This window comes from Fukomys damarensis, unplaced genomic scaffold, assembly GCF_012274545.1.
Source record: "Fukomys damarensis isolate Sample0158 unplaced genomic scaffold, DMR_v1.0_HiC HiC_scaffold_34, whole genome shotgun sequence".
NCBI lineage: Eukaryota > Metazoa > Chordata > Mammalia > Rodentia > Bathyergidae > Fukomys > Fukomys damarensis.
The window spans coordinates 22,625,843-22,639,346 of NW_022900946.1; the positions used below are offsets into that span (position 1 = coordinate 22,625,843).

Genomic DNA, 13,504 nt, shown 5'->3' on the forward strand with positions numbered 1-13,504 from the left:
TTTTTTTTTTTTTTTTTTTTGGTGCTGGGGATCAAACTCCTTGCACTTGTGAGGCAGAACCATGGAGCTAAATCCCCAGCCCCAAGACATTTTTATGTGATTAGTGAATTTAATATTCTACACTGACTTTTCAAGCCTAAAGAGTTTTTACATTTTTCTGCTCTTTCTCCTGGGGTGGTGGGTGAAGCCGGACCCAGGAGAGCCACCCCTCCGCCGTCCTCTCTGAAAATGCCTGGGCCGCACTTTGCACTTTGCCGACATTGCCTTGAACCGCTATTCTTTCAGCCAGATTTTTCTGTACGGTCCCTAAGGGCAGGGGGCGGGACGAAGATAGATGAACAGATTTGGCGGCCAGTCACCGGCGAGCGAAGGTCGGGGCACTGGGTATAGTTCCGTTTCCGGTGGCGCCGATCCCTTGGTCCTGGCTGAGGTGAGGGCTACGGTAACGCCGTGAGATGCCTCTGCACAGGTTCCCGGTCTACCTGTGGAGGCGCCTGCAGCTGCAAGGTGGCATCTGCTCGCGCCTGCCCACCCATTTCCTCCGCTCCTTGGAAAACACCCGCACGCCTACGCCCGTCCACTATCAGCCTCACGGGACCAAGTTCAAGATCAACCCCAAGAATGGGCAACGGGAGCGCGTGGAGGACGTGCCCATCCCCATTTACTATCCCCGAGAGTCCCAGAAGGGGCTCTGGGGCGGCGAGGGCTGGATCCTGGGCTACAGATACGCTAACAACGACAAGGTAGGTGCGGGAGACGGCTCGTTGTCGTTCCGATGGACGCAGTTGTGCCAAAAGAACATCCTAACAAATGAAGCGATACAGACCTGGTAAACTTCACTGGCAAAACCATCGTATGCTGAGGTGGGGTGCCCCAGCCTTGGGGGAAACAGACCATACGAAGGCTTGGGGAGAGCGGCTATAGTGTCAAAAGAGGCTTGTGAGCCCAGGAGAGGGAGAGTTGAGGTCGGATTAAAAATTTTTTTAAGAAGAATCAGGAAGCCTGAGAGACTCAAAGGCAATTTGCGAAGAGCAGAACCTGTCCCCCATGTTTGCTTATGGTACGAGTCTGAGTCTTCTGTGAGGAGACTAGTTTTGTTTTGTTTTGGTACCGGGGATCAACTGCGGAGCTTGCGCTTGCAAGACAAGCACTGTACCACTGAGCTAAATCACCAGCCCAGAGACTTGTATTTTTGAGGCCTTTCTGGCTACTCTTTTTCTGGAAAGGGTGAAGGCACTGGGGAACCCACTAGCCTGGCCCTACCAGAAAGGTGACGCCACCTGGGAGATACAGCAAAACTCACAGGACTTCTGTTGCACTCTTAGATGTCAAACAGGGTGAAGAAGGTGTGGAAGCCACAGCTGTTTCAGCGTGAGCTCTACAGTGAGATCCTGGACAAGAAGTTCACTGTGACTGTAACCATGCGGACCCTAGATCTCATTGATGAGGCCTATGGGTTTGACTTCTATATCCTCAAGGCAAGCAGGGCTGATGCATGGCAGGGTCCTGTGGCCAGCCAGACTCAGACCCAGAGCAGTGCCACACTGGAGCTTGTGGTGTCTCGAGAGTAACTGGCAAAACATAGGTAGGATCATGCCCCTTTCTGGGCAACCCCAGTAGGGCTTTCTGTCCACAGGAGAGTCCCTTATGTGGGTGACTGATGTACCCACGGGGCCTGAGTGAGTATGGCCACCTGCTTCTGATTCCTCAGCTTAATCTGTATCCTGATCCACCCTAGGCTCGGGTGCCGGTGTCACCCATCGTGAATGGCCTGCTCTGGTCTAGTTGAGGGGTGGTTGACAGGGAGGTGGGGTGGAGCCCTGCCTTCAGCATCTGGTCCCAAGTGTACCTCCTGCAGACCCCAAAGGAAGACCTGTGCTCCAAGTTTGGGATGGACCTGAAGCGAGGAATGCTGCTGAGGCTTGCCCGGCAGGACCCCCGGTTGCACCCAGATGACCCTGAGCGGAGAACAGCCATCTACGACAAGTATAAGGTGAGGGCTTCCCCTGTCCTCCCTGCTGCCTGTGGCCTTTAGGGAGGCTTAGCCTCACTATGTCTTCTGTTTTCCTGCTCAGGAGTTTGTCATCCCAGAGGAGGAGGCTGAGTGGGTTGGCCTGACGCTAGAGGAGGCTATAGAGAAGCAGAGGCTCCTGGAGGAGAAGGTGAGCATGTGTGAATGCCAGCTGTTGCTGCCTTCCTAGGAGTGGGCAGAAAGCCTGGATAAGCTGGTGTCATACACCCTGATGGATCTGTATCTGCTGATGTGTGTATAACCTGAAGGAAGTTCCTTCTGTCTCCTGTCCTGTCCTGTCCCTAGACCAGTGGAAAGAGCAAGATTCTTTTTTTTTCTTTTCTTTTTTGGGGACAGGGTCTTGCTATATTATTCAGCGTGGCTTTGAACTAGCTGTGTAGCCCATGCTGGCCTCAAACTTACAGTAATAATCCTGCCTCAGCCTGAGTACTGGGATTATAGGTATGCACCACCACACTTAGCAGTAGAGCAAGATTTTTGGGTCTGTGTTTACTTTGCCTCCTGGAATTCCCAGGGTCTTTCTTTTGTGTCTAGAAGGTTTGGAGCCTATAGCTGCCAGGACAGGGAGCCCGCCTGCCATAGCAGCTGGCTCCTTCTATTCTCTCTGCTCAGTTTATCTGTGACCACAGGGAAGCCAGAGGCAGGCACATGGCTGCTGTGTCCCCAAGAAAGGGGAGACCTCTTCTCATGGGTAGAGTCCACCTTCCAGATTGACAAACATGGCGATAAGCCTTGTGACCAAGGCTGAAGGGCCCAGCTCTTACTCTGCCCCCAATTCCCTGAGATGTCTGACCAACAGCAGCTGGTTCCCATTTTCCCTGGAGTCCCGAGTCCCAGCTACTGTTGGCCGCTATCAGTCTCACCAGGACCCTCTCCCTTCAGGACCCTGTCCCCTTCTTCAAGATCTACGTGGAGGAGCTGGTTGCACGGCTTCAGCAACAGGCATTGTCAGAGCCTGTGGTAGTACAGAAGAGAACCAGCGGGAAGTGACCAAACAGCCTCTTGAATGCCTGACCACCAGGCTCAGCCTTTCCTGCTGGATCTTTTATCACTATGGACACAGAACCTGGGATGGCCATGAGGGCCACCTGTGGGCAGTGGGTGAATCCTGGTTTTCGTATGCTAGCCTCACAGCTCCTGGGGGCACTTTTGTCCCAGGATACCCCAGAGGCCCTGCCCAGACTGGGGCAAATCCTGGACAGCATTTATTATGCTTGTGGGTCAAGGACCAAGTAAAGTCTGAGCCTGGCAGTGTGTGTGTTCTTTTGTTTGGAGAATTTTTTTTGTTAGAATTCTCTCTGGAGATCCTGGCCTAGTCACCCCCTGCCCCTGTCAAGAGATCCAACGTGGAGAGTGTGCACTCTGGCTCCAGCTGCCATCTCCAGGGATCTGTGGAGACTGAGGTTCAGTTTGATGTTTCTTTTTCCCCTGGAGAGAATTCTGTATGGTTGATGTGTCTGGAGTGTACATCCTTCAGTCACTGACTCTTGGGTTGTGCTTCTAGATGGGCACCTGGTAGCCATTTGTGTGGCTGCCAGTGGGAGTCCTCTGACCTCAGCAAGCCACTCCTAATCATTCCTGGAGCCTGAGGCAGTTTGAGGTAGACTGGGTGTGGTATTGCCCTTGAATCCAGAAATAGCCCTTCTTTTCTTTTTTTTTTTTGAGATAGAGTCTCACTATATATTTCAGGCTTGCCTTGAATTCATAGTCTTCTTGCGTCAGTCTCACTAGTGCTGGGATCACAGGCCTGAGCCACCCTCCCTGGCAAAATAGGCTTTTTCTGGGGGAGGCCATATCAGTTTCATCAAATTCTCACAAATGCCCTTGATTCAAAATGGTCATGGTCCTCAGTGAGTGACAGATCTGCCCCACACCAGAAATAGCACTAAGCCAGGTCTGGGACAGGCTGTATAAATCTGCCCTAACATTCTGCCTTCTAAGATGTGGGAACTCAGGGACTGTGCATGCTCAGTCACACATGCACACAGGGACAGGTTTGTGGTCAAGTGTGCTGTTCATACACAGCACTGGGAACTAGATGTGAACAGGATGTTCTGTCTGTGTTTCCCTGCCCTGTGTGTCACACCTACACCCTCTAGGCCCTGGCCAGGCCTGGCCTGCTGAGCCATTTTAGGTAACTCTGTGCTGGGAACCACACATCCCATAGTGGGGGACCTGCACTGATCGAGGTCAGATGTGCAAAAGGCAGAGCTACCCTGTGCTGGCCCATACCTTGCCCTGTCCTGCTGGGTCTGAACAGCTCTAGGACCAAGAGAGATCTTCCCGTACACACTTTCCCAGGGATTGACTGAGCCCATGTGTGTCCATGACAACAGAGCCTGAGGTCAGCCTCGGGGTTGTAGGAGCTATAGTTGGGCTATGGAGGAGAAGGTAGACATAAGGGTAGACTGTTAAGACTGGGTATGGGTTCCTTAGGGGTGAGCAATAGAGCCACTGTCTACCTAGAAATGAGACAACCAGGGCCGGGAAGGGCCCATGCCCACTGTAGGGTGGAATGGAGGAGAGGCAGTCCGTGGATCCAGGTGGGGTCCTAGGCTCAACTTCTCACCTTGCTGCCCTCACCTGCCTTTTGAGCCCCGCTCAGGTGCCCAGCGGCTGGAGGGTGGTGGGAAGAGCAAGTGGGTCCTGCTGGGTTACTTGGGCACCATGGCCACTGCCAGGCTCACCCACTCATGTCATTCTTTGTTGGCCTTCCTTCACCTGTGCCATCACCAAAGCCTACTGACAACTCCAGCCTTCCACTGGCTCCAGATAGGGTTGGGCTGTGTGGAGCCCTAGGCTTTCTCCAGTCCCTCTTGAGCTACCCTCACCCGAGGCCATAACGTCCCAGCTTCTTCTGACATGGTACACCCCACCACCCTTAAACTTATTCTGTGCCCCAGAATTGTCTCTTCTCCCTGACCACCACCAGCTGACCCTGTGCAGCATCCCTGTCCACACATCACCCTTGGACTGCTAGTGGCTTCCATCATGGCAGGGGAGGTACTCCATCCTGTGTCAGGGCAGCTCAGACTGGGACCAGGCTAGTATGAAGAAATCTGGAGCCAAGTCTAGGGGCCTACCTAAGCCCTAAGTCCTGTGGCCTGAGAACAGCCGTAGCTACAAACTGCCAGGGTCATCCCAAGCCCTATTGTGGGGCCAGCCTAGCTCTCTGAGCTTGCTTCCCTGGATATGAGAACCTCCTGGACCCATGTTCCAGCTACTAACCACCCCCACCCCCTGCCTCTCCTGAGTCTCTCTGGCATTGACAGGGATCACAGTGGCCCCTGGGCCAACCACAACCCTGACCCCTTCCCTGGAGCCTGAGGCTTATGCCTTCTCAGCCCTGATCTGCTCTTTGCTATATTCAGCTTGGCAGATATGATCTGGGTTTGGGCCAGGAGGTAGCCTGGAGGAGGGATGTGGATTTCCAGGGTTCTCTCCAGGCCTTCAGAGGGTCCTCAACCCGGCAGTTTTGCTCCTGGGAGCATTGGACGGCCCAGGTTGCTCCTGGCTGTGACAGAGAAGAGTAGTGGCTTCAAGCCTGGTGATTTACTTGCCCTTGCCTCACTGAGGACTGTAGGTATAGATATTTGTTTTTTACACAAAAGGGCGCTGTAGCCAAGGGGAGAGAAGGTGCAAAGTCAGGTGTGTCACAGGGTGTTGACCAGGTCCCAGAATTCTGCCAGGTAAGTACTCAAGGTTCATGGGGAGCAGGGCCATCCCAGGTCCTTAGATGGCTGTTGAGAGAAGATCTTGGGAATAGATCCATGTGTTCAACAGGCAGTGGCCAGAAAGAATGTGGACTGGTACGTGAACAGAGAGCTAAAGCTGCAAGCATTTTACCATCTGAGGTAGGGGGAGAGCTTGGCTCTGCTCACCTTTGGTGGGGAGTTCTCCCTGCTTTTTCTTCCCACTGACCTATACCCATTATTTTCTCATCAGAATGGGCCTGGGCTTCAGCCCCTGGGGCAAGCCTGACCTGAAGTCCTTCTCGGCAGGGGCTCCAGAGGGACTGCAAGGCCATTTCTCCTACCTCTGCCAGGGGGTTAAGCAGGGCACAGAAGGCCCTGGGACAAGCTATAAGAGGGGCAGAGAACCCATCACACACAGTATGAGTGAATGTATGTGAAAATGCTTAATAGCTGGTGCAGGAACATCTGCCATGCAGCCATACCCGATCACCTCTCCAAAGGGACCTTGGCATGGGCCCACTGGTGGTGCCGCTTGCTCCCTTAGCAGTCAGGAGTGGCTCGGGGGTGGCGGTGTCTAAAGGGGCTGGTTGCCATGGCTACCATAGGGTTCTGAGGCCTGTCATCTGGTCCCTGCCTCAGCCAATCGGCGGCAGGAACCCGAGCTGCAGCCTAGAGTCACGCTTCTGCCTCCCAGCCACACAGTGGCCAAGAGCAGGGACCGGCTTCCTGGAGTGGCTGAAAGTGCTCGGACGGACGGCCAAGCCCATCATGGCGGACAGCGGGACGGTGGAGCGTGAGCAGGCACACGGAGCCAGGCAGGTAAGGTAAGCCAGGCGGGTGGACACAAGGATGGATGGGGGACAGGTGGACTACGTGGTCCTCGCAGCCCATTGTTCTCATGGCTGTGGCTCTGCCTAGGGCCCACCCCACCCTCAGGTGCACACACACACACACACCCACCCACACCACCCTCAAACCTCCCAACACATCCCAAGTAGGGTCAGGGGAAGAGACAAAGGAAAGAGCATGAGGTGGAATGCACCCCAGCACACCACAGTCCCGAAAACCGCCCTGGTAGGTCTCCCACGTCAGATTTCACACAGAGGCGGCATCAAAGACCCCTGACTGGCCTGGGCCCTCTGTGTCCTGGCCAACATGCCTGGGCTCCGTGAAAAGCCATGTCACGTCGGCATGATTTAAAGAGCTTTTTTCTGTTGTTTTCAAGAAGGATAAAAGAAAGAAAAGAAGCAATAGGAAAAAAAAAAAATGTCCACCTATAATGGGGAGCAGCCAGCCTAGATGGATCAGAAGCACCAAATCCCATTACTCGGGACTTCAGAGCACGGGCCCTGCTAGCAGCTGCGATTAAGAGCCTGTCAATGGGATCCCCTTTGGAGATCAAAGGCAGGCATGCTTGTGTGTGTGCATGCGCATGCACGTGTGTGCGTGTGCATGTGTGGGGCAGAAGTATGTACTGTGGGGTGACAGCAGAGGGGCTGAGCACCACAGCAGGAGGCCTAGTGTGTCCCCTGCCCTCTGTGGCCACCCTCCCACGCTGCTCATGTCTTTGCGGCTGTGTATGACTTGCATTGATGCATCCAGGGGGCCCAGCCAGGCACAGGCAAGGCCTGTTACCTGATAGCTGCACCCTCTAACAGGCAGTTCTGACTGGCCCTAGACCCCCACTTGAGCATTCAGTTTTTACTAGTGTCTGGTCCCTTCCTCAACTTCTGCCGAGGGGCCCATGAGAGCCGAGAACACATGGGCCTAGTTTGGGCAGAGCTGGCTGTGAGGTGGGCCAAGGCTGTGTGTGTGACCACTGACCGCAGTCCTACTGCCCACAGAGGCTTTGGGCTCTCAGCTGGCCCAACAAGCACGTCCTGGAGGTTCAAAGCTGCTGTCGATGTGATTGTTAGGTTATTAGGTAAACTCTGAGAAGCAAATCTTTTAATCCACTGTGGCTAATCCAGTGCACTTTTGTTTGCCACAACACGCTAAAGCGACAGAGGGGCCAGAGGGACCGCAGCATACATAATCACATACTTAGAACTTGGCCTCACTGCCTCAGGGCTCCTAGGCAGTGGAAAGAGACATCTCAGGACAGCAGTGTGGAGGGCAGTAGAGGGAGGGGTGTGAGCAGATGGCCCACCTGGCCACCATGTTCCTTACTTCCCAGTCAGGATGTTCCCTGGTTACCAGTTTGAATGGTGACCACTGGTCTTTGGGATTGGAGGTTTTAGGGGATCACTGAAATGAGTCAGATGGAAGGAAAAATGATAACCAACATAGGGTGCCAGAAGGTATCCACTACCCAGAAGCTGTGAGGTTAAAGTGCTAGGAAGGGGGCCAGGGGTGTAGCTCAGTGCCACGCCTGCCTGGCAAGCACAAAGTCCGGAGTTTGATCCCTGGTACCAGAAGAAAAAAAAAAAGTATCAGATTGGGGCTGCACATCCAATGGAAAGAAGAACAGAGGAAAGCAAGGCATGTGCAGCAGGAGGGCAGGTACTCCCAAGAGAACAGGAAGGTACGGCTTTTCTTGCTGAGGCTCTTGAGATATACCCCCCCCACACACAAGGACACCACCTGTTTTGGGAAGATGACTGGGGTTGGGGAAGGCCAGCAGGCCCTTGCCCCTTCTAGAGACATGTCTTAGACACTACACCAGGGCCACTGCCAGGCTGGCCTAGCACTTATCCAACTGCCCTGACCTGTTCCTAGCAAGTAACACATGGTCCTCGGAGGCTGTGAGGCAGATCAGGACCCTCTCTTGGCATACTCTGGCTCAGATAAATCCCTGCTTCATCCAGACAGAGGAAGTCACTCAAGCCTCTACGGTTGCAGCCTAGCCCTGGCACGATGGATGTCCCTGAGGCTTCCTAGTTGAAGAGGTACAGGGCTGGCAGCAGGCTTCTTTCCCCTTCTTCCTAGGCCACTTGGGCTGGGGACAAGTGCTATCCTGGACTTTGCACCCTTCACGTCCACCTGCTGACCCTGACCCTACTTGTCTCCTAGTGTCTACCCTACCCCTGTTCCCAGACAAAAACATATCCCTGGAATGAAAATCCTTAAGAGACAATGTGAGAACTCCCCTTAGGGCTGCAGCAGGGATCAGACCTTAGTTGGAAGGTGTGCATGGTACCCTGGGAGGGAGCTGTGGGGTTGCCATAGTGAGGAGTTGACTGAGTCCGACCTTGTGGCCCAACCTGTTGTTACTACTTTCCTGTTAGCCTTGGAGACCTGGCTTTTCTGTTTGTTTGTTTGTTTGTCTGAGTACTAGGGATGGAACCTGGGCCTCAGGCATACCAGGCAAGTGCTCCACCCTTGGGTTACACAGGGGCTTGGCTCTTGACTGCTGGGGGTTGGCAGGACAAGGGTGCTGTGACAGGTTTGTTGGGTGCAGGGGACATTGATGTGAGTGCTTCCCTTAGGGGACAGGCATGCACCAGCTGACTAGTGCCTACAACAGATAGTAACTCCAACCCTGAGCCAGAGGGGCATGCACTGACCACAGCACCTAATCCTGAAAACCCATACCAGCAAGGCTGAGTGGCTCCCTATCTGCCCCTCTGTGGGTGGTCTTCCTTGCCCCAGAGGAGAGCAGATACCTAGCTGAGCTCTGACCTGGGAGCAGGAGCCATCAGGACCACAGTCACGTTAGCCGTTTTTTGTTTGTTTGTTTGATTTTGTTTTTCTTTTTGAGGCAGGGTTTCACTATATAGTTGAGACTGACCTGGAACTCACTATGTAGCCCAGGCTGGTCTTGAACTCACAGCGATCCTCCTGCCTCAGCCTCCTGAGTGCTGGGATTACAGGTGTGCACCACCATGCCCAGCTTTTTTTTTTTTTTAATCAGCCATTATTTATGAAGCATTCACCCTGGCTGATATGGATTTGTTTGAGACAAAGCCTTGCTCCTGCCTCCAACCCCTTAGCTTGGCATTGAGACAGCTTCAGTGACAGGGTAGTTGAGAGAACTCCAAGTAGCAAAAGTAATTCAGGATGGCAGCCTGAAGACATACCTGCTACACAGGAGTGAAGCCAGGAAGAGATAGGACCTATCCAGGGGCATGCCAGGCATAGAATCAGGGCCCAGCGAGGCCCCAGGTGAGAGTGACCAGAGTTTCCTTGCTCCTGTGGCACTAGACTTCCAATTGATCCCAAGGTGCCAAGGTGCCTCTCAGGAAGGTATCTGCACTTTTTTGCCAGTCCCCAGGCCAATGGGGGTGATGTGGCAGTCACAGCATAGGCTGTCACGTTGCTGGATGCTACCATGGGTCAGCTCTGCCCCAGGTTCTTCACCTTTGCTGTTGTGTCACTCAGGTGTGTTACACCGACCTTGGTGGGAAGATGGTGGTTTCTGGCGAGGCCCATGACTTCCTCATGATGACTGAAGGACATCTCTGAAACTTAAAGAAGAAAATGGGATCTACTCATAATGCAGCTCTTCACAGGAGCTGTATGAGTACTCTGGGTTAGGCTCATAGTCCTCTGTAGCCATATGTTCTGTTTTCACAGAAGCTGGCCCCTGTGTACGCCCTCACCTAATATTCTCTGTGGTGCTGCTTCCATGTGATATGGGGGAAATGTACCAAGAAGAGTCCTGAAAGAATGTGGACATCACAGGGCTGGGGATTTAGCTCAGTGGTTCCGCCACCTGCCTTGCAAGCACAAGATCCTGAGTTTGATCCCTGGTACCAAAAAAAAAAAAAAAAAAAAAAAAAGAAAAGGGCTACAACAGACCATTGAATATCAGCACAATTTGAAAGGCAAAAATGAATAACTAAAAAGAAATGCTGATATGGCAAGGGAAAAGCTAAAATCTCATGAACAGGATTATAAGAATAATATTGCCAAACTTATACACAAAATGAAAATCAAAGAGGAAGAACATAAGGTAGAAATAGGCAAACTTTATCAAGATATGCAGAGAAAAGTTGAATGAAATGAAGAAAAGCACAAAGGTCTAATAAAGAAAAAGGAGATGTAAATTTCAGAGTTAAACACAAAGTTGATAAATCAAGAAAAAGAAAAGCAAAATGAAATAAACTATAGCTGGAGAAGCTTCAACATTTTCAAGAAGAAAGAAACAGATTGAAATTCTTTGTAATACCATTCATGATTTGGAGCAGTGCCTTTCTTAAACATAAATGATTTTGAGTATGACAGTAAATTCATTAATAAATATTTACTTTTAAAAAAGTGATTGAGGGGCCAGGGGTTTAGCTCAGTGGTTCGGTGGCCTGCCTTGCAAGCGCAAGGACCTGAGTTCAATCCCTGGTACCAAAAAAAAAAAAAAAAAAAGTGATTGAGGGCCAGGAATTTAGCTCAGTGGTTCTGCTGCCTGCTTTGCAAGCAGGTCCCAAGTTTGATCCCCAGTGCAAAAAAAAAAAAGAAAGAAAATTCGCTTCCATTTCCAACATAAACATACTGCCTAAATAGCCTAAATAATAAATAAATGAGATAGCATTAAACATTAAAAAAAAAAGTGGTCTTCCAGAGTCAAGTGGACAAATACATGTAAGACTTCAAAGCTCACTTTATTTCAAAGTATTCATTTTAAGTCTGGATTGATTCATTTCTGTTCTTACATTTTTCCTTTGGTTCTTGAAAAAGAAAGCCTGAATAAATGTCATAGAAGTTAATAAAATCAAAGCCTTTGGTGGCAAATCCCTGCTCCCAGCAAAGGGCTTTGGCATCTTGAAGGACTCTGTGTAGTGAAAGAAGGGTGTAATGTCCAATCTCAGAAGCAAGCCCCACCCCAGTGCTGCCCTCCCTGATTCCTCTCTTTAGAGTCTTCCTTAACTTCTCTCTAGGCTGACCCTGAGTGGAAGCCTCCTGCGCTCCTTCTTCGGGTCCTGCACACACCCCCAACCTGGACACTGTCCCTCACGCTCACACTACAACCCACCTGAGCAGAGCTGCACATTTCCTCCGGGCTTCCTGACTCCCTTCCTGTCCCTGCAGGGCAGAGACCCAGAGAAGCCAGAGGCCGGATGTTCCTGTTCTGGTCCCAGGACTTGGGGACACCCACCACCCTGGGCCAGGAGGAGGATGGATGTGGACTTGACCCCAAGGGCCTGGCCTGACCATGGCAGCAGCTCGGCAGAACCAAGGCAAGCACTGGGGCTGGAGGTTGGGAGCAAAGGCCAACGCCTAAGGGTCCTGCTGTCCGTCTAGTCCTCCATCTTATGGAGGCTCTTTGTGTTGAAGTCTAACTACTGCCCACCTAGTGGCCATCCACTGTCTCTTCTAATGCCATGAGGCTTAATGGGCTGGGGGAGGGCTGCTAGAGTGCCTCAGCACCAGCGCTTTGGGACCTAGGGCTGTCCTGAATGGACATGGGTGAGCATGACACCTGCTGCCAGGACCTGGTGGGACTCATATTGGTTTAGCAGTTCAGCTTCATCCATTACTCTCGTCCCTGCTGTGAAGTAGACTGGGATGCCCTCATTCATGTTGTCCCTTTATGCCACGAGCAACCCTGGGCATCCAGTGCTATGCTGAGTCCCTGGAGAGGTTCACCCCAGGCAGGTGCCACTGGTGTGCAGCTGGATGGGAGGTGAGCTGCCAGCTCTGGAGCCCTAAGTAAGGACTTCTGGACTTGCCTGGGAGCTATGAAGGATGAGGAGCTGGACATCGAGGGTGAGCAATGTCCAGAGTGTATATGATGGTGACATTAGAAGTGACTTGGAGGGCCAGGGATTTAGCTCAGTGGTGCCACCACCTGCCTCACAAGCGCAAGGACTGAGTTCTATCTCTGGTACCTGCCCCCACCCCCCAAAAAAGGAAAAAAAAATTACTTGGAGGTGCATCTTAATGGGAACATAGAGGTGGGCAACTGACTAGATGCATCAAGGGTAAGGATGTATGGGGGAAATACCAACAGGAAGAGTCCTGAAAGGATGGAGGCAGCGGGGATCTCTGCGAGGTTTAAAGTAGAGAGCACTCCAGGGGAGGGATGTCACTATGGTGTGAGAGAGATGGATGGCGTGCTAGGAAACCTGGGCAGGTGGTAACCCTGTCTGTAAAATGAAGGCTGGTCAAGGTACCTATGAGGTGTCAAGACAGGGTCTTGGGTTGTTATGGAACGGTAGATGGAGTCTTCTGGGACAGTGATTGTTGGTGCATGTATCCTTTTCTTTGGGGAGCAGCTGATGGAGACTGAGCCTGGGGAGGGACTCTGAATCATGAACAGTGCTGGTTCTGATAGGGTAGTGCTGGTCAGAGCCAGTCTAGGGTGAGGGGCTGCTGCCAGGTGTGTGCCCTTGGGTGTCTGGGGCAGTGGCTCTTGTCTTCTGCAGCCTGTGATGGGCAGGTTACATGGATTGGCCTGTGGGGCTTGCAGGGTCTGGACCCCAGACCTCAGCAAGTGATGCCACAGAGACAGTGGCGGGGCCAGAGGTCAGGACATGCAGAGCCTTCCCTCTCAGGCTGGCCTGGGATAGTGGGATCACTGGGTAGGGACGGGAAGGAAAGCCCACCCTGGATCCTGGATGGTGCCTGGGAGAAATCAAGGGAAAAGTGTCTGTATTCCAGTGGGCCTTGGCCAGCCCCAGCCCACAGCTTTGGATATTGACTCCTGCCAGGTGACAGCCAGCAGTCATCAGATACCTGCTGTGTGCGCTGGTCTTGTCTGAATCCCTATTGCTCAGAGCAGAGCCCCAGGCTACCTTCTCAGGGTCCTGGGCAGCTGGGCGCAGTGGTATTAAGAAAGGGTAAAGTGGGAAAAAAAAAGCGGGGGGGGGAAGTGGGGTCGGGGATTTAGCTCAGGGGTTCC

General features: G+C 52.4%; 1 protein-coding gene across 1 annotated transcript; it reads left to right on the forward strand.

The window, feature by feature from the left end:
* Window positions 1-31: 31 nt before the first annotated feature.
* Window positions 32-3,283, forward strand: Mrpl28 (mitochondrial ribosomal protein L28). The gene is made up of 5 exons (XM_010620613.3): window positions 32-743; window positions 1,326-1,478; window positions 1,859-1,993; window positions 2,076-2,162; window positions 2,915-3,283. The coding sequence occupies exons 1-5, from the start codon at window positions 456-458 to the stop codon at window positions 3,020-3,022; spliced, it is 771 nt and encodes a 256-aa protein (XP_010618915.1). The 5' UTR covers window positions 32-455; the 3' UTR covers window positions 3,023-3,283.
* The last annotated feature ends 10,221 nt before the right edge of the window (window positions 3,284-13,504 follow it).